The following is a 21182-nucleotide window of genomic DNA, read 5'->3' as shown; positions in this document are numbered from 1 at the left end:
GATATCCCCTGTCAACTTTGTTGAGTGGGGGATAATTACTAGTTGTTTGTCAATGTCCATTACAAGAATCTGTCTTGCATTTTAAGAAGAAAAAAAAACCCACCAGAGTAAAAAATGAAGCAAAAACCAAATTATATATATATTTATTACCTACAGAACAGACAAACAATAAATCATGTACAATAGTATTGTATAATTCTATATATCACATATAATCAACACTTTGTCACTGTCGACCACTACTAATTTCACCTCTATCTCTTGTTGATCAAAAGAAGATTTCAAGGTTAAAAAACATGTCTTCAAATAACAATGTAGTTAAGTTCATATGAAACCATCCTGATTACAATAATATCATAAAATATATTTAAAGTGTAAGTTCACCTACAGAAAATAGTCCATTTAATGAGAGAACATCCACAGCATAAGATAACTCCCTAGTCAGAACTATAACTTCCATGGATTTCATTGTTTGAGCAAAATACCAATCATAATTATCTCATAATAACATCTGTACGTATAATTCATACTTGTTTTTTTTTAAAAAAAGAACAGAAAAATTAGTCTATAAATCTACAGTAAAACTGGATTAACTATATATGTATATGAAATATTACTTGAAGACTTTTCGTAACAAAGACTTAATTACTTTATGCTTTGCTAAGTATCAAGTTGATTTGATAGGAAATTGATACTGGTCTGAAATATAACAAAAGTCTTCTTTTCAGGATAAATGACTGTTTTTCAGTCAATATTTTACTTTGTTTATAAACAGCTTCATTTCGTTTCTTTCTCCTTTTCAGTATCAAATATAAAGAGGTACTAAATGTACACTAACTGGTAAAATGACAAATCAGTATTTCAAAAAATGCGACATAATACATAAAAAATGAAGATAACAAAGGTGGTCAGAAACTTGTAAAAAGTTGAAACAGAAAAACATTACAATCTGAAGAAGTGGTCCAACCTAAACAAAAATAACAAACATTACCCTTAAAAATAGAAAACAAAAAGTTTTTAAAAAGTGTTTAGTAAATGTAAAACTACAGGAATGTTAACTAATCTAGAGTCTAAAATTCTCTCACTAGGGTAGGGAAATATGGTAATCAGAAATAACTTCTGTAACAAAGAGGTAGGAGGCATTGTAATAAAGACAAAAATCCCACACCTCTTATTTTTTAAATCAAATTCTTTTGCATAATGGTCAATAGATATATATATATACTGGTTTTGATAACTATCAAATAAATAGTAAAATTTCATAAATAAGTTTTGATAATAGTGTTTCAAGTAAGATTGGAATACACTAGTACAACCCTCATTTAATATGATACAGGTACCATATAGATTATTATACAGGTTTTTGTGTACCTTATGACATAATTCTTGGTGTGATTGATACACACTGCTAAGGTTATTGTTGTCTAACAAACAAAACCTAAAACAGAATTTAGCTTCTAAGACCTGTATCCCGAAGTGAATACTGCACTCATACACAAAAGTACAGTGAATGAGTATAAATTATATATATATATATATCTGTACAAAATTATCTTTATTGATTGATAGTTCATAATGCATATAAAAAGAAAAGGTTACAATTTGATAAATATAATTAATGTGATCCAGACAAAACCTGGTCGATTGAATCGGAGCATAATTCAAAAATAGATTATTTGAATCAAGAAGATATAATAATATATATACATTTCAATAAGCCCAATAATGTTTTTTTTTATTTCCAAAAGATGTCTAGAGATAGGCCTGTCAACAAATTAAGGTCTGAAACATGTACAAATGGCCAAGGCTTATTTCAGTATAGATATTACAGCAGTTTTTGTTCTGAATGAGTAAATCTAATAATGATGTGACTCATGATATTAAATGTAAAGTACATTATATTATGTTCAATATGGATGCCAACTTGCAGTAAAAATTTACCACTGTCAACAGATCTTAACTAGTATGTAAAACTATGTGATTTTTACAGAAATACAATGTGTCTACATCATGGAAAGGTAGCCATTTATACAAATAATACACAAAGGTGTGCGTAATATCAAGTGGTAAAATTCAATTTTAATTCGAAACATATAGACTCCTTCATACAGATATAAAGACATTTGAAATTCTTAAAAAACCAGCTTCCCATTTGAGAAAAGTAAGTGATAGGTGTTAAAACAAAGATGGCCATTTTCAAGTTGAAGTAGATAGATAGACCTGCCATGATAAACCTATATATATATTTACCATTAGATATAATGCTTACCTGTCACATTATAAGGTACATCTAAACTTTAAAACCAATGCCCTGAAATGTGGCTCTACATATACACAACAAAAATCACTGACACAACAAAGGAGCCAGAATTCAACTTATTATATATAAAGGCAAACCTACTGAAAGACAGTTTAGAATACTCTGTAAGTTGTTGATGAAAAATTGCATAAACTTACATAGATATCAACTTCTCAGCTCTATAAAGCACACAAATTTGTCTAAATAAAAACATGCCATCTGATGGAGAGGGCTTTCACTGGCTCTACATGTTGCCCAATTATCATGACAATGTGATATTCTGAAATAAATTTGAAATAAAGAAAGAAAATCTTATGTAAGAACTTATATACAATCAAAATTTTATATTATGTCTCATATTGTAGAATAAAACACAAAAAGGCACTGACTACGTATGCATCAAAAGCCATTGCATCACATGACCACATGGACCCTATAAATAGACTATAAACAGAGTCACATGACTACAATGTATCCCATAAATAGACTATGAAATGAATCATGTGACTACCCAGTACCCTACATACAGTCTATAAACTGATCGCATGACTACTCATTAAACTAAAATCAGACCATAAGATACATAACATGGTACTCCACAACTTTGATCATACATAATCCATTCTAGGCAAAGTTTCCCACATCTAACTCAGTGATCAATATCTATAAAATTAACAATTGGTAAAGCTCATTAAGAGTGCACTTTTCTTCCTTTATATAGTTATAATAATAAACTTTATCTATCGAGGATATACGACCTGATTTAGCCAAAGCTTATCTCCCTCATAAAGACACATATAGACACATATAGTTGCCCATTTAATAAACTGTCTAGTACTGAGATTGATGACAGGTGTGAACTGTACATGGGATTAAGGTCACCTTCTAGATTCACACTTGAGGGATTTTCCCAGGGATCCACTTGACTGGAGAAGTTAGAATGGCAGACTGGTAAGCCTTGGGTCCATTGAAGAGGTACACTTTTCTCTGTCACAATTACATGATGATGCAGATTTGTTTTTCTATTTCCAAACCAACAACAGTGCAACTGACAAAACCTCCTAGTAAGTCAACCTTTTATCTAACATGCCATATTGCCAGCTCTCTATTATAGCGTTAATCACCATGGAATATATTTCCCTATTTACACAACAACACCAACAACTGTATTAATATAGAGGTCTGCCATCTCTATACACTACAGCATAGTTTATACAACCATGTAAGTAAATAGGGGAAATCTTTACATTATCACACCTAAGGTCATGGGAAACAAAACAAGAGGCTCAACCTTATACAATAGGAGTATATCACTGGTTATATATTGTATATCAGATTATAGTTATCTGAATTAATGAATATTCCTAGATCTATTACATATGAAAGACTATAAATATTTCTATCAACATCCATTTTACTTGTCAATTTAAAATGAAGATTTTATTTTGACAGATTTATTTGGTATCGTTTCATGCTAAACAACAACCTCATTTAAACCATGTTGTAGCCATGATAAGTAGATATAGGTAAACACCTCTGTGGCCTACTAAAATTAGTAATGATTTGTCCCACTAAGGCATCAGTCTATAATACAAACAACCAGAAATTTGTAAAGTACATTGTATCAAATCAAAAGTTACAAAAGTTAACAACAATACATATAATTTATAGAAAAAATACTACAGTAAAATCACTGTCTCCATTCCCTACAACAGTTACAGCCATTCACGATTAATTAGTGATAAAGTGTCCAATCAGAATCAGTGGACAGATAAGAAAAACTCAATTCTATCCAATCTTCTCCAACATCACTAAAATCATTTTTACTTTCTTCATAATGGATCTTCTTTTAGAAAAATCCAAAGTTTTTCCTGTACAATTAAACAACCCTGATGATTTCCGCTATAAAACTATTTGTGACCAGATTAATCAGATAACATCACAGTAACCCATATCATTATTAGTCTGGGCAGAGCTCTCCAACAATGGAAGTGACACTTTAAAAGGCTAAGAGTTTTCATGACCCTGATAATCAGGAGACTAAGGCCATATTCATGTAACCAGGTTGAAACAGTTCAGGTGGCTTGGAATTTTTTCACTATATACAAACGCACATGCATGGGATGTTGTACCAAATATATGTTTCTGATTTTCCTGTCAAGTATAAATCAATTAACTAAAATTAGGATACCATCCATTTCACTCATACTTTTTATAACACAATGCTCCCAGAAATATGTGAGTGCAACGACTCAACTACTAATGCTGAAATTTTGAAAATCAATGATATTCAGCAAGTTAGTTTCGGACAGATACAGCTGGACTCCTCAAAATGCACATGCCAAATATTCCGCAGTCCAGTCTTGGTCCCGATCTTCACCTGGCAATTTACTTAAACGTTCAACTGGTTCAACCGTTTCAACTGCTTATGTGTAAGTGCCCTATGAGTTTGCATGACCATGATAATCAGGAGACTAAGAGTCTGAGTGACCTTGATAACCATGAGACTAAGAGTTTAACTGATTCTGACAAAGTGGAGACTAAGAGTTTGAGTGACCTTGATAACCAGGAGAGTAAGAGTTTGAGTGACCCTGATATCTAAGATGCCTCTGTGTCCTGGAAATCCTCCTCCTGCCACTTGATGTTCTGTGAAGTCAGGAGTGCTGTCAACATACTCTCTAGCTTGATATTTTGTGAGCGCATTTCTTTCACAGAGAAGCGTAACTTATTGAGGTCTTTCTGGAGTTGTTCCTGTCCCTCCTGTACTTTCTCTATGTCATCCTGTAATCAAACAACACATTTTATCAGTTATACATCAAAATAGCTTCATGTTGGTGTATACCTTCTCAGCATAACCACAGTCACATCTTACTATTAATATTGATCCTTTTTAATTCTGACCAAAGTCAGGTGTGGTCTTATCACAGAACAAAGAAAATCATTGGTTTTTAGTTCTAAGGATTAGCGGTATATAAGGATACATAGGCCTCTTTCTAGAACATAGTTCAGTAGCAATCTATTTATAGCCTGAAACTATCCTGTTAACAGCCTATGACACAATACCTGGAGGAATGAACTCGTCTAATTAACATTCAAACTCATCAGGTGTCTTGTGGTTTTATTTGGACTGTAAAGTGAAGGTCAATCACTGCTATTTTGCTTGCATGGCTTCATATAATGGTAACTCAGTTAAAGAATTAAACAACACTGTAAATCTCCGTGTATTGTAAATAGTCATAATAGTCATTATTATAAAAATACAACTATCAATGTTGGTGTTCATTACTTATGTTTAATTAGGATTTTCTTGATTCTGATTTTCACAAATTGCACACAAAAGAAAGTAACAGACAGTAGTTTGGTTGTTGTCAGGGGTGACGAGTTTTCATAAAAAACTTGATGTCTTTATTTCACACTCACCAGATCTGGGTTGAGAGCTTTATTGATGGCTGCAGAAGACAGATCTCCAGCCTCCATGTTAGCGAGTTGACTGAAGGGATTTTTCCAACCTTGGTTGGGACGGATTGTCTGCTTTTTTGTGACAAATTTCCTTCGTATGAATTCCGGAACAATTCTCTCCACGTCAAGCGCAAGTTCAACCTAAAACAAGAGCAATCAGTGATTGTAAAATTCAGCGGTACCAACCATATAAAATTAAACTAAATTAAGGTTTGATTTTATTTAAACACAGTATAACCAATGAAACAGAATCACTTTTTTCCTGGGAAGACTTCTAAATTACAGCATACATTTAATATAAATATACAGTTAAACATACATGGCTCCTAGACCAGAGATAAATGGTTCAATAGGACTCCTAGACCAGAGATAAATGGTTCAGTAGGACTCCTAGATCCCAGATAAATGGTTCAGTAGGCCTCCTAGACCCCAGATAAATGGTTCAATAAGACTCCTAGACCAGAGATAAATGGTTAAGTTGGACTCCTAGACCCCAGATAAATGGTTCAGTATGACTCCTAGATCCCAGATAAATGAGTTAGAATTACTATGTAAAATAGGCAAGGTGCAAAACAAAATGTAGAGCTACAGAAATACTTCAAAAACTGAAGTCAAAGGAAAAGTATAAGCTCACCATAGAGCTAATAGGAGAGACATCAACACAACAGAACAGTGTTATAGTTGAAGAGCTAGTTTTAGAGTTTTAGAGGTCACGCATTCATTATTCAGTATTGTCATGTGATGTGTTTGAATCATTTTGTGTTACACATCCTTACCATGTACAGAGCAACACCACCATCAGTATAGATAATGTTGGGACAACAATAACATGTTAATTACTCTATTTAAAAAGTTCATTCAAGTGATAATGTATGGCATGCTATTAAACGTAATCCTATCATCTCATGAATCTGGTTAAAACTCAATGTAACTCTAATACTATATAGTAGTAACTGTTGTAACATACTGCTCAGCCAAAAAGAGAGAATTTCTCTTTCGCTCAGTCAGTTGAGCGTAAGATTTGGCCAAGGAATTACGTACCTGCATAGCCATCCTCTTGAGTGCAGCCTGTTCCTGTACTGCCTTGATATCATCTACAGCCAAACCAACCTACAATATTCAAAGATCAATAAATATCTATCTAAACTCACTATTTAGTCGACAAGAAATCAAAGGATATCTAATCAAATGACTGACAGTGTTAAAACATCAAAAGTCAAATATCCAGTCAAACCAACCTTAAGTGTTAAAATACCAAAGGTCAGACATTCCACTAAACTGACCAACTAAATTAAAATACCAAAGGTCAGATATTTAGTCAAACTGACCTACAATGTTAAAATACCAAAGGTCAGATATTGAGTCAAACTGACCTACAATGTTAAAATACCAAAGGTCAGATATTGAGTCAAACTGAACTACAATGTTAAAATACCAAAGGTCAGATATTGAGTCAAACTGAACTACAATGTTAAAATACCAAAGGTCAGATATTCTGTCAGATTACAGGGTAGGCTACTCACCAGTAAGTTCATGATGATGATGGACATGATGATCATGAATACAACAAACAAAATGTAGGTCACTGTATCCTGGTAAACTTTCTCGGTGTGATCGGCATGGTTTCCATTGAAAATGGAATCAAACTCAAATTCACCAATCATCATCACAGAGGTCTTCATTAAAGCCTGTCCAAACGTCTTGAAGGGTACCTAGAGGTAGACAAGATTATAAAATAACTAATATGGAGAGATGGTTAAGAATATTAAATACAGCAAAGACATCCAAAGTGTAAACCGTTTATTCTATATCTCTGAAGACGACAAAGTAGCACAATTATATAAACATTAGAATGGTTGAGAATCTTTTCTTCCTCATTAATATCCTACTGATTCATGTCACTCAATCTCCTAGATAATGAATTATGTAACCAAGAGTTTACAATCACCATATGATATCACAAGGTACCTGGTTTTGAAGTACAGTATAGAAGCCAAGGGCAAAGGCAACGATGAAGAGAAAGAAGACGAGGAAGAATTGGATGAAGGTGTTTAGGATGTCCTTGAACATGACAACGTAGATACCAAACCGTGGGAACTTCTGGAGGAAAAGAACCAGGTCAATCCAGGCTAAAAATACTGCGATGGCTCCCAGGGACCACTGCCAGTCCTGTAGAACAAAAGTAATTACAGATTACTGACAATAAAAATGTTGTATGATGGTCACCACCAGTTACTGTCCCAAAACAACCAAAGAGATGGTGTACAAGAAATAAATTTTACTCACATATCTGAAGCCTGTATCTCTCTGGCATTCCTGGAAGTCGATAACAAGCAGGAGCGCGAACACATAGGTAAGCCACTCGATGAGGTTCTCCCATCCCAGATACTGCAGTTTGGCCTGGTATATCTGTAGCAACTGTCGATGACAAAAAAAAACATTTTTTAATCATCAAAAAGAACTTCATGTCATCAGATACAAGAAAAGCTATCATTAAAGATTAAAGCCCCTAACATACTCCTACAACTGTATCCCAGCACTTGTTGCAGTGATCAAATTATAGCTAGTACATTATGGTATGAACAACCTCCCTTATGTAAAGCAGACATACCAAACTTTCCCAGCAATCACAAACTTTACAAATATTATCACAAACCTAAAGACACCATGTATCTCACAAAGACACCATGTGCCTTACAAATATATCACAAACTAACAAAGACACAATAAACCTCACAAAGACACTATGTTCCTCATAAAGAGACACCATGTACCTCACAAAGACACCATGCACCTCACAAAGACACCATGTACCTCACAAAGACACCAAGTACCTCACAAAGACACCATGCACCTCACAAAGACACTATGTACCTCACAAAGACACCATGTACCTCACAAAGACACTATGTACCTCACAAAGACACCAAGTACCTCACAAAGAGACACCATGTACCTCACAAAGACACCATGTACCTCACAAAGACACCATGCACCTCACAAAGACACTATGTACCTCACAAAGACACCATGTTCCTCACAAAGAGAAACCATGTACCTCACAAAGACACCATGTACCTCACAAAGACACCATGTACCTCACAAAGACACTATATACCTCACAAAGACACCATGCACCTCACAAAGACACTATGTACCTCACAAAGAGACACCATGTACCTCACAAAGACACCATGTACCTCACAAAGACACTATGCACCTCACAAAGACACCATGTACCTCACAAAGACACCATGTACCTCACAAAGAGAAACCATGTACCTCACAAAGACACCATGTACCTCACAAAGACACCATGTACCTCACCTATATACACAAAGAGACCTCACAAAGACCATGTACCTCACAAAGACACCATGTACCTCACAAAGACACCATGTACCTCACAAAGACACCATATCATACCTCACAAAGACACCATGCACAAAGAGACTCACAAAGACACCATGTACCTCACAAAGAGACACCATATATACCTCACAAAGACACCATGCACCTCACAAAGACACAATGTACATAACAAATACACCATGTACCTCACAAAGACACAAAGACACCATGCACCTCACAAAGACACTATGTACCTCACAAAGACACCATGTTCCTCACAAAGAGACACCATGTACCTCACAAAGACACCATGTACCTCACAAAGACACCATGTACCTCACAAAGACACCATGTACCTCACAAAGACAATATGCACCTCACAAAGACACTATGTACCTCACAAAGACACCATGTTCCTCACAAAGAGACACCATGTACCTCACAAAGACACCATGTACCTCACAAAGACACCATGTACCTCACAAAGACACCATGTACCTCACAAAGAGACACCATGTACCTCACAAAGACACCATGTACCTCACAAAGACACCAAGTACTTCACAAAGAGACACCATGTACCTCACAAAGACACGATGTACCTCACAAAGACACCATGTACCTCACAAAGATACCAAGTACCTCACAAAGAGACACCATGTACCTCACAAAGACACCATGTACCTCACAAAGACACTATGTACCTCACAAAGACACCATGCACCTCACAAAGACACTATGTACCTCACAAAGACACCATGTACCTCACAAAGACACTATGTACCTCACAAAGACACCATGTGCCTCACAAAGATATCACAAACTTGCAAATACACCACATACCTCACAAAGACATCACAAACTTAACAAAGACATCATGTACCTCACACACAAACACAATCTCATATAAAAACTACTAACATCACAAAGACACACCATACCTCACAAAGACACTATGTACCTCACAAAGACACCACATACCTCACAAAGACATCACCTACCTCATGAAGACATCACAAACTTAACAAAGACACCATGTACCTCACAAAGACACCACCTACCTCACGAAGAAGATTCCATGCTGCTAAAGCTATGATGACATATTTTCCAATTTTAGCAAATATGTGTTGTCGGTGTACCGGAGTCGTGCTGCTAGCCACAAGTTCACAGGAGACATTGCCGGTAGTACTGTAAGTAAACAGACAACTCTTTGATGATCAACTATACTCCATTATACTCTGGTGTTTATAAAGGACAATTTAATTTGACTACTATTAATCTTTTGAACTTCAACGTAACACAAGGACAGCGAACAAAACACTATCAGCACTGCATTGTCCAAGTGCTAAATCTAGCAAAGTGCCCAATCACATAGTAAACAAGTTCAAAAACTAGTTCCCTTGGAATTGTGGGCAATTTTCATTAGAAAAGGTTTGTACTGGTTTGACAGTTTTGTTTTGGTCTTTTCTAAAGATGCATTCGACCAAGCTAAATGTTTTCTTGTCTTGTCTTTTAACTGGATAATTAAACTGGTGATTAATTGCCAGAGATATGTATACGATGGACCGATACACCATAATTAAGCATGTGTTGTGTAAAGGCAATTTTCTACTCGTGTGTATCGACTGATTTCATCAGATAATGTGTCGATGTTTTGACAAAAATTGATTTTGAGACATTGAATGACTTTTTCCTCGCTTTACAATTGAAGGGACTGAAAAAAAGCTTCGACTCAAATGAAATTTTGACTCAATAAATTTGAGTCGTCCGAACTAAAATTACAAAGAAATAGAATGAAAAAATTTTGTGACTAGAAGAAATTATTTCGACTCAAACCAAATTTCAACTTAAGCAATTTCGAGACAAGAAGTTTCAACTGTAGTTCTTGTTTCTTTATAAATATACATCACAAACAAACAACAAGAGCTCCTTTCTTCTGTTGATGGCTAAACACAAGAAGTTCACAAGCTTATTCAGGAGGGGAAGTAACTGTAAACATATGTCAGTATAATTGTATGGAGGGGATATTACTCTAAGAGTCCATCATAAAAATGGGAAACTAATTGTAGAAATCCTTCAGTCTATCATAAAGGAGGGCAATTAACTGTATAAAGCTGAGAGACTATTATAAAGGGGAGGTAACTATGTATCAGTACAAGTACGAGTGGATCATACCTGTAGGTGAATGGAGCATTGCTGGCCAGGATATAGCCAGTCAGGAAGGTTAGGAACACAGCATAAATAGCAAAGTTGATATAGTAGAATACACGACCAAAGCTGTTCCACTTGTGTCGGAGAAGGGAAGTTACCAGTGGATGGGCCAGAAGGTCTTCTCGCTTGGATGTCACCTAGGAAACAGGTATCATGATGAAATTCACATAATGTCACAAACAATATTTATAGTACATACATTTTTAATGATGTGGCATGATAAGATAAGAGGCGTTCCATTTCCAGGATCTCACATCCAGGGATGAGGATGCACCCACAATTCAGCACCATCCTTTTATACACTAAAACGACTTTTCATCTTCAGAAAAGGTTACTATTGCTTTGTTGACACATGGCGGTTACAGCTATTTCCCTACTGAGTTTCACCCCTTAGCAGACAGGAAACACACATTCTATACATTAAAAATTCTCTTTGTGGTAATGAAGGAGAGAGACTTTTAAAGATCAAAAATGAATTTCCTGTACAGAAAGGTTTTCCTGTCCTAGAGAGGCCACTCCTTCCATTTACAGTAGATTCCTTACACCATCCATTCCTTCACCAAATTAAATAAAATCTGTTCATTCATTCTATACAAGAAACACTTCAATGGAAGAACAATTAGACCATCAATGCTGCGTAAACTTACCATTATCATGAGTGGGTGGTTCTTCTTCATCTCACTGGAGTCAGTTGTGTAGGGTTTGGCTGAGGAGGACAGGGTAAAGTCCTCATTGTATACACTCCCTGTAGGGTGAAGGTTACATGTCATTAATACATGTGCCTCAGGGGGTAAAGGTCAAATGTCATCAATGATAAAAATTAGATGTGGTTAATGTCTCAGATGTAAAAATCTGATGTTTTCAGTGTTTTGACAGTAAATGTCTAATGTCACCAACATCTCAGGGATAAAATTTACATGTCGTCAACATGTCAGGGGTAAAGGTCAAATGTCATCACTTTTTCAAAGATAAAGGTCAAATGTAAGAAAAACCCTTGCTGTAGTTTTAATTTTGCCTCATCAGCTAACGAGGCAAAAATTAAAAAAACAGGGTAAAGTTTGGTTTTAGAGCTAAAAATATTTGTTTTTACATTTTTAAAGTGAATATGACATTGAACAAAAATTGTTTTATGCAGGAAAAAAAGAAGTTTTCTATTTGTGATTGGATACAAATGTATTGTTCTCAGATACATTACGAGATTGTTTAACAAGGAATTTTTGACCAAGTCTGTTAATTGTTGTTTATACTTACCATCAGATGATCCACCACTTTCACTCGGTCCAGTCTCCAGTGGATATGTGTCGCAACAATCTGTTACCAAACTGTCGCCAGCCACGTCGCCAGCGAGTAAACATCGTCCAGAAACTCGTAATTAAATGTGACTTTATAGTCACGGTGTTCGAAACTTTTCTTGTTGTCAGTCATACACTTGTTAAATACAACTTCAGCAACATCTGTGAAATACAACACATACTGATACATCTCTAGTGTAGACAATTAAACAACAATCTGTTACCAAACTGGGCATACAGTGGATATGTGTCTAGTGTAGACAATTAAACAACAAACTGTTACCAAACTGGGTATACAGTGGATATGTGTCTAGTGTAGACAATTAAACAACAAACTGTTACCAAACTGGGTATACAGTGGATATGTGTCTAGTGTAGACAATTAAACAACAATCTGTTACCAAACTGGGCATACAGTGGATATGTGTCTAGTGTAGACAATTAAACAACAATCTGTTACAAAATGGAGCATACAGTGGATATGAAGCTAATCTGAGTGGAAGATAAAAATTCATGGCACCCGTTATTTATATTTCTGTCCTCAATTATCTATAAAAAAAATCAAAACAAAACAAAAACCATGAACACGCTGTTTAAATTTCCCACTTAACCAGACACTGACATCATCAGCAAGTCCTTATCTGAGAACAGTCGTAATAACAAAGTTCCTTGTGTCATCATAAATAACAATTGTATGAAATAGTCATAAATTTGACTTGTTTAATGATATAAAAGTTTAAACTCTCACAATCTTTTTTATAATTACATTATTTTACAAAGTTGACAAACTTTCCAATTAAGTATTTTTTGGCAATAATAATAATTTTGTGGCAAAATTACATGTTTGACAATAAATTTGTTTAATAATAATTTGATACTTTTTTTTAGAATTACTGATTTTTTGTGCGGGTCTTTCTGAAGTCCAACAACTACAGATATGTTAGTACACTGTATATTGACACTATAGTGAAAATGACTGGTGGCCAGTTTTGTTTACCAAAGAGACATCAATTATCAATTTCTAATTCAACCAAATCATTGTAAATGGTAATATGCAGACTCCATACTAGAATTTGGCGTAGTAAGGATCTGTTGGCGAATGCAACACAGAACATTAATATTACGTTTACATCTACAGCCATGATCACTTTTTGGTGGACATTTCACCTAGACGACTGAATGATTGGTGTTCTTTGGTATACTCCCATTTGATTTATATCATGGGAGAGTGGAAATGTTATAATATAAAGATAGTCATATACAGATATCTTGGTTGGAATGATACAAATTACACAGAAATGTTCTGTAATAAACATATGTACTAGATATGGACTGATGTCCAGGCAGAGCTGACAGATGCAGCTACTCACTGGACAGGAACTATCACCAGCACAGTAAGACCATCAGTCAAGCTTAGAACTGATACAGTTGGATCTCTGACATCTACAAGCTGAACTTTACCTTTGAACAGATCTTTGCCTGTAGGAGGAATAATCCTTTCAGCTTTACTTTTTCAATCACATATAAATCACCTCATAACAAAATTGATAAATGAACTTGGGTATACTACAAGGTACTAGGACATACAATCTAAATCACTTCCCTGTAGGGATGAGGTAGATCTCAGTGTATGGTGACATTTCTCCACATACTCATGTAAGGTATGCAGATACTTTAATTCCATATCTCACCTGGCATTTTCTTAATTAGTTTTCTCATTGGTGTGCTCTTCACATCTGTACCAAGCTCTGAAGTCTCATTTCTTAGAGCATCTTCCCACATTTCTGAGTTAATAATGGTTAGAGCCACATCCCTGTAATAGTAATTAAATATACATTGTTAGGGCCACGTCCCTGTAATAGTAATCAAATATACATTGTTAGGGCCACGTCCCTGTAATAGTAATTAAATATACATTGTTAGGGCCATGTCCCTGTAATAGTAATCAAATATACATTGTCAGGGCCTCATCTCTGTTAAGTGATTAAATGTACATTGTCAGAGCCACATCCCTGTAAAGTGATCAAATATACATTGTCAGGGCCACTTCTCTGCAAAGTGATTAAATATACATAGTAAGGGGCACATCTTTATAACTGTGACTTATATACAAGATATACATGATTAGCCAAAGTTAAGTAACCTTGATATCAATGACCCGGAGGGAAGTTTTTGTTAATTAATAATAGTTGAAAACAAAATCACAAGGATATTTGAATTTGAACATTAATCATCACCAGAGAAACATTAGATTAAGATAATTGATCAATCTAAATCTTTGGTTATTAACATGTTTATAAGCAGCGACCCCCCACCCCCACCCCGCCCACTCCCCTCCAATGTTTCTCTCTCAGCCACCTTACCAACGACCTCTACAGACTTCCCAATTAACCCTAATATTAAATCCTGTACATACGGATGATTGTTGTCGATAGCCAAGTCAAGGCAATTGTCACTGTTTGAGTCATTTTGCTGGATATTGGCCTTCCACTGAATCAGCAGTTCCACCACTCCAGAATGTCCATAGCGGGCAGCAAGATGTAGAGGTGTTGTCTGTAACCAACAGTCAATCATGTTGAATTCAATAAGACATTTTAATCACTTTCACCTCAATGATCCAAATATGATGTTAACTTTGTTACATTTATACTTGACTAGATACCTTGGTTTTGTCCATGGGATTGATTGGGGCATCAGCTTCCAATAAAACTTTACAGGTCTTCACCCAACCTTTGGCAGCTGCCGAGTCTAGTGGTGTCCACAGATTACAGTTTCTGAAGTCATGAATACACAACATTTACTGGAATCAATGCTTACACAATGTCTACAGGACTAAAATGTGAATACATAACATTTACAGGAGTCAATATGAATACACAATGTCTACAGGACTAAAATGTGAATACATAACATTTACAGGAGTCAATATGAATACACAATGTCTACAGGACTAAAATGTGAATACATAACATTTACAGGAGTCAATATGAATACACAATGTCTACAGGACTAAAATGTGAATACATAACATTTACAGGAGTCAATATGAATACACAATGTCTACAGGACTAAAATGTGAATACATCATGCTTACAAAAGGAAAATGTGAATACATGACGTTTAATCTTAAACTGCCTCTTGTATGAAAACAAACAATATTAAGGTACATCCAAGGCTAGATGTATCAGTGACATGAATGCTTCCACTGGTAAACAACGAGATGTAGGAAAATTTAACTGATAGCTTTGTTAAGAAGCATACCCATGAAATAAAACTGAATACCTGTTTTCAAATCTATGGTAGAAAGTCTAGGTAAAATGGAAGTTCTGTCTGCAGATTTTTTTAAAATTCCCAATTGAGTTTGACTCTCCAATATCGGTCGTCCAATTTTTGTGAAAATCTTAGCTAGAGTTATATGGCTTTAGGTGGAAATGAAATTCTAATAAAATGACAGACAAGAGTCCTTTTATTGTCACAGAGAATCTCATTATGAAAGTGAATATTTTCACATCCACACGATCCAGATTTTGATTCTTTCTTTAAAAGTTGTCTCAAAATTCCCCTCCATCACTACATCACCCCTAGCTTAAGGACTACTTACCTAGCTGCCACATCAGCTCCATTATCTAACAGTACACCAGCTACTTTAGCATGGCCACACTCTGCTGCCAAGTGTAGTGCTGTGTTTGAGTCCTCATCTTCATCATTCACAGAAGAATGATCTCTCAAAACCAGTTCACGGACAATACTGGATAAAAACAAACATTAATTCTTATAGTTTTCTTCCATAACAACACAAGAGCTCTTTATTTCTATTCTAAAAACATTTGAAATATTAAACAGTTATTTATGATAAGTGTTTTTCAATCACAACAAAATCAAGCACCACCATGAAGTTGGTACCTTGGTATACTGGCCGACTAATTTCACTTCTATATATGAAGCAATTTTGTTAGTAATCTTATAACTACTATTTTTACTATAAGTACATATACATCACAAAACATAACCTGCTACGATATCTTATACCCACAAATAATTTATATCTACCTATTACACTCAATTAACCATAAAATATTAGTATTGTCTATGAGTATACTTGTGTAATTTTTTGTATACTCGTGTAATTTAATTTTTTGTGTACTCATGCAATTTTTCGTGTATACATGTAATTTTTTGTGTATACAGGTAATTTTTTGTGTACTCATGTAATTTTTTGTGTATACATGGAATTTTTTGTGTACTCATGTAATTTTTTGTGTACTCTTGTAATTTTTTGTGTATACATTAAATTTTTTGTGTACTCATGTAATTTTTTGTGTATACATGTAATTTTTTGTGTACTCGTGCAATTTTTTGTGTATACATGTAATTTTTTATGTGTAATGAAATAATACACAAGATATATTAAAAATTTGATGTGTGACTAAAGGCATAAAACAATTTTTGATATGTGTCTAATGATATATTACAATTTTTGGTATGTGTCTAATGATATATTACAGATTTTGGTATGTGTCTAATGATATACAATGTATTACAATTTTTGGTATGTGTTTAATGATATACAATGTATTACAATTTTTGGTATGTGTTTAATGATATACAATGTATTACAATTTTTGGTATGTGTTTAATGATATACAATGTATTACAAATTTTGGTATGTATCTAATGATATGTTATAAAATTTATATATGTCTAAAGAAATATTACAAATGATTGAAGTCTGATGGAATAGAACACAATTGACATGTATTATGGTATACTACAAACATGGTATGTGAAAAATGGCATATAACAGATTTGATATGTGTCTAATGATACAATATAAATTTTCGTCTGTGTCTAAAGACAAAAAATAACCTTGGTATAAATTTAATGAAATAGTACACATTTGGTATGTATTATGATATATAGCAAACTTCGTATGTGACAAGTGGCATATGGCAAAGTTGATATGTGTCGAAAAATGTATTACAAATTTCCGTCTGAATTTAAATGGCTCTTAATATTTAATTCTAATAATGTGGTTTGTGTCTAATGATATATATAAAAAAAAACCTTTGTATATGTCAAATGAAATACTACACACTTGCTATGGCCTTGGTGATATATTACAAAGTTGATGTGTGACTATCAGCATTATAACAAGTCTTGATATACGACTATAGGAATAAAACTAATTTGATATGTGTCAAGGGAAAACTTACAAGTTTTGATATGTGCCTAACGATTTATTGCACATTCTGGTATGTGTCAAGTGATATATTATAAATTAGATATATGTCCTAATAAGATATTACAAATTTAGTATGAGTATGCGACTAATTGCACATGGCAAATGTGATATTTGTCTGATGATATATTACAATTATTGGTCTGTGTCTGATGATATATTACAATTATTGGTCTGTGTCTGATGGTATATTACAAATATTGGCCTGTGTCTGATGATATATTACAAATATTGGTCTGTATCTGATGATATATTACAGATTATTGGTCTGTGACTGATGATATATTACAAATATTGGTCTGTGTCTGATGATACATTACAATTATTGGTCTGTGTCTGATGATATATTACAAACTTTGGTCTGTGTCTAGTGATATATTATACACTTTTACTTGTCCTGTACATATTGTTATGATGTTATATCTGAAAGTGTTTATCTAAATGTAATTATCTAAGTTCTCCATCACGCAACGTGCCATACACAGATATACTCTTGTGAAAACCATGTTTTCTCTTTACGATTTTTTACGTCATTTTCCTTTATTTTCTATCTTGTATCTTTTCTGTTCTTTTCTTTTCCTTGTAAGAATTACTACTGGGTGTATTGGCTATAAAACCTTGGTAGATGGACCTGATGGCTACTCTATTGTCTACTCTATTGTTTATGTAATTTTTGATGATGATGGGTAATGATTTAATGCAGTATAGAGTAGCTATTGGTTGCTTCTACCAACGGATACACGGTATAAATACTACATTACATTTTTTCATTTTTATTTCTATCAGTAAACTGTTTACAAGATGTAGGTCTAGCTTAATGAGTATCATTACTTCTTTATTATTAGCCATTCACGCTACTCTGTCTGCCATTACTAACAACTCTTGCTTTCTATTAATTTTACAACTTCTCATCCTGTCATGTAACGATGTCCATCCTAACCCCGGCCCTATCGAGAAAACCGACATTTCTATCTTTCATCTAAATATTCGAAGTCTGAAAAACAAATTATCATTTCTAGAAAATATAGCATTAGATTATGATATTGTCTGTGTCACCGAGACTCATCTTGATAACTCCACCGTAGACGCTAATATACTCCTTAGTGATTATGATGTATACCGTAAAGATCGTGGGTCTCCGGGTGGGGGGATAGCTGTTTACGCTTCCAGGCTCTTGTGCACCCGTCACAGAGCTGATTTGGAATTCCGGGTGGGTGAAATTATTTGGACAGAACTCCAGTTTTCAGAGCAAAAATATCTTCTTTGTACTGTGTATAGACCTCCTAATTGTGATCGTTCCTTCTGGTATTACTTCCGACACTCAATTGAAACGGCTTTTAATGAAACTTCACACGTAGTAATCGTTGGTGATATCAACGTTGACCTCTTAACTATTAATAATAATCATGTATTTGTTGATATCCTTGACTCCTTTAATCTATCGAATATCGTTCAAAGACCGACACGTGTAGGACGTACAAGCTCGACCTTACTTGACCCGATTATTCTGTCTGACACGTGCAGTTTTAGCTACACCGACGTAATAGATATAGACAGTGACATCTCTGACCATAGCGCGACAACGGTTGAATTGACAGTTAGGACTAGTATTAGGAAGACTTATGAAAGAACTATAAGATGCTACAATGACGCAAATTATAACTTATTTAATAATAAATTAAACGATACGGACTGGGTAGACTTATTTGCGACTGCTAACTCTCCTGACGATATGTGTGAAATTTTTACAACGCGATACCTAGACATAGCTAGGGAATGTATACCGACTCGGACGGTGACCGTTAGACCTAATGACAAACCCTGGTTTGACTCAAATTTAAGACGTGAAATTTGGAAAAGGAATAGACTGTTGAAATTGTATAAATCAAACCGCTCCAACAACAACTTATCTAACTTTCGGAAACAACGTAATCATGTGAATAACTTGAAGAAACGAACAAAAGAATTTTTTTATGCTGATATAAATGGAATTTTAGATCGATACTCGAATTCAAATCCTAGAAATTTTTGGAAAATTGTACGTAAATTAGTTAAATCTTCAGACGAATCAAACATTATACCCCCTATTAGAAATACTCATGGCAACATTGAAATGACCGATGATGGCAAAGCTAATATTTTAAATGATTACTTTGTTTCCATTTCTACTATAGACGACATTAATATAGAATCTCCGACGGTAGAATTACGGACAGACTCGACAATATCAGATATACATTTTGAATTGAGGGACGTAATTGACATACTTAAATCTTTAAATGTGAATAAAGCTGTTGGTATAGACACAATCAGTCATAATATGTTAAAAAATACAGCAGTATCAGTAGCTTTCCCACTATCTCTCATCTTTAGATCCTCTCTGGAAACTGGGGTTTTTCCTAAAATGTGGAAACATGCATTAGTGATACCATTATTCAAAAAAGGGGACAAACACAATTTTGCTAATTACAGGCCAATTTCATTATTAAGCACTGTTGGTAAAGTTTTTGAAAGATTAGTTGTAAAATACCTTAATAACTATTTACTAGAAAATTCACTGATATACAAGTTCCAATCTGGTTTTCAACCTGGTCACTCGACAGTACATCAACTTATCGAAATTTATCATACTTTATGCGAAAATCTAGAAAAAATGCAACCTACATGTTTAGTTTTTTGCGATATATCGAAAGCGTTTGATCGTGTGTGGCACAGGGGTCTGGAAGTGAAACTAGCAAATTATGGTATTCGGGGTAAACTTTTAAATTGGCTTGTTAATTATATAAGTGAAAGAAAACAGCAAGTTTGCGTGGGTAACTCTAAATCCTCTATTAAATCTTCTAATGCGGGTGTTCCACAAGGCTCAGTACTTGGTCCCCTATTATTTATTTTATATATTAATGATTTAACCGATAATCTTCAGAGTTTCTCAAAATTATTTGCCGATGACACTTCTTTATTATACTCGAACCCATCCCCTTACAACGTTGAAACTGTAATAAATGATGATTTAGAACAAATTCAAAATTGGGCGAGAAAGTGGCTAGTAAAGTTTAATCCAACTAAAACAGAAGCATTACTTATCCATAATTCCGAATTAGACTACGCGATAGATATAAAATTTGATAATGTTAGTGTGAATTTTGTAGATAATCATAAGCATTTGGGGGTAACATTTGACCAGAATTGTAAATGGACAAGTCATATTGAGGACATTTGTAAAAAAGTATCTAAGCAGATTAGTATCTTGCGAAAACTTAAATTTATTCTAGGTAGACAAACATTGTATAGAATATATAATTCTTATATTATTCCACTATTAGAATATTGC

General features: G+C 34.3%; 1 protein-coding gene across 1 annotated transcript; it reads right to left on the bottom strand.

The window, feature by feature from the left end:
* Positions 1 to 131: 131 nt before the first annotated feature.
* Positions 132 to 19424, bottom strand: LOC132558174 (transient receptor potential cation channel subfamily A member 1 homolog). The gene is made up of 16 exons (XM_060222707.1): positions 19345 to 19424; positions 16214 to 16360; positions 15275 to 15386; positions 15029 to 15165; positions 14304 to 14425; positions 12644 to 12774; positions 12572 to 12605; positions 11968 to 12065; positions 11285 to 11457; positions 10171 to 10297; positions 8045 to 8176; positions 7727 to 7927; positions 7282 to 7470; positions 6800 to 6868; positions 5720 to 5899; positions 132 to 5080 (listed from the first exon to the last, which is right to left on the bottom strand). The coding sequence occupies exons 1-16, from the start codon at positions 19422 to 19424 to the stop codon at positions 4898 to 4900; spliced, it is 2115 nt and encodes a 704-aa protein (XP_060078690.1). The 3' UTR covers positions 132 to 4897.
* Positions 19425 to 21182: the final 1758 nt, after the last annotated feature.

The sequence above is a fragment of the Ylistrum balloti genome, unplaced genomic scaffold, assembly GCF_031769215.1.
Source record: "Ylistrum balloti isolate Yb309-2 unplaced genomic scaffold, AGI_CSIRO_Ybal_v1 Utg370766, whole genome shotgun sequence".
Classification (NCBI taxonomy): domain Eukaryota; kingdom Metazoa; phylum Mollusca; class Bivalvia; order Pectinida; family Pectinidae; genus Ylistrum; species Ylistrum balloti.
This window is presented reverse-complemented; position numbering and strand designations above follow the sequence as displayed.

Bases quoted from the DNA above. Each gene is read 5' to 3' on its own strand.
- LOC132558174 (XM_060222707.1), bottom strand. From the start codon at position 19,424: ATGGTCAGAGATGTCACTGTCTATATCTATTACGTCGGTGTAGCTAAA. The intron at 10,298-11,284 runs GTATGATCCACT...GTTTACTTACAG, and splicing joins AATGCTCCATTCACCTACAG to TACTACCGGCAATGTCTCCT. The intron at 6,869-7,281 runs GTGAGTAGCCTA...TGAATATTGTAG, and splicing joins TCATCATCATGAACTTACTG to GTTGGTTTGGCTGTAGATGA.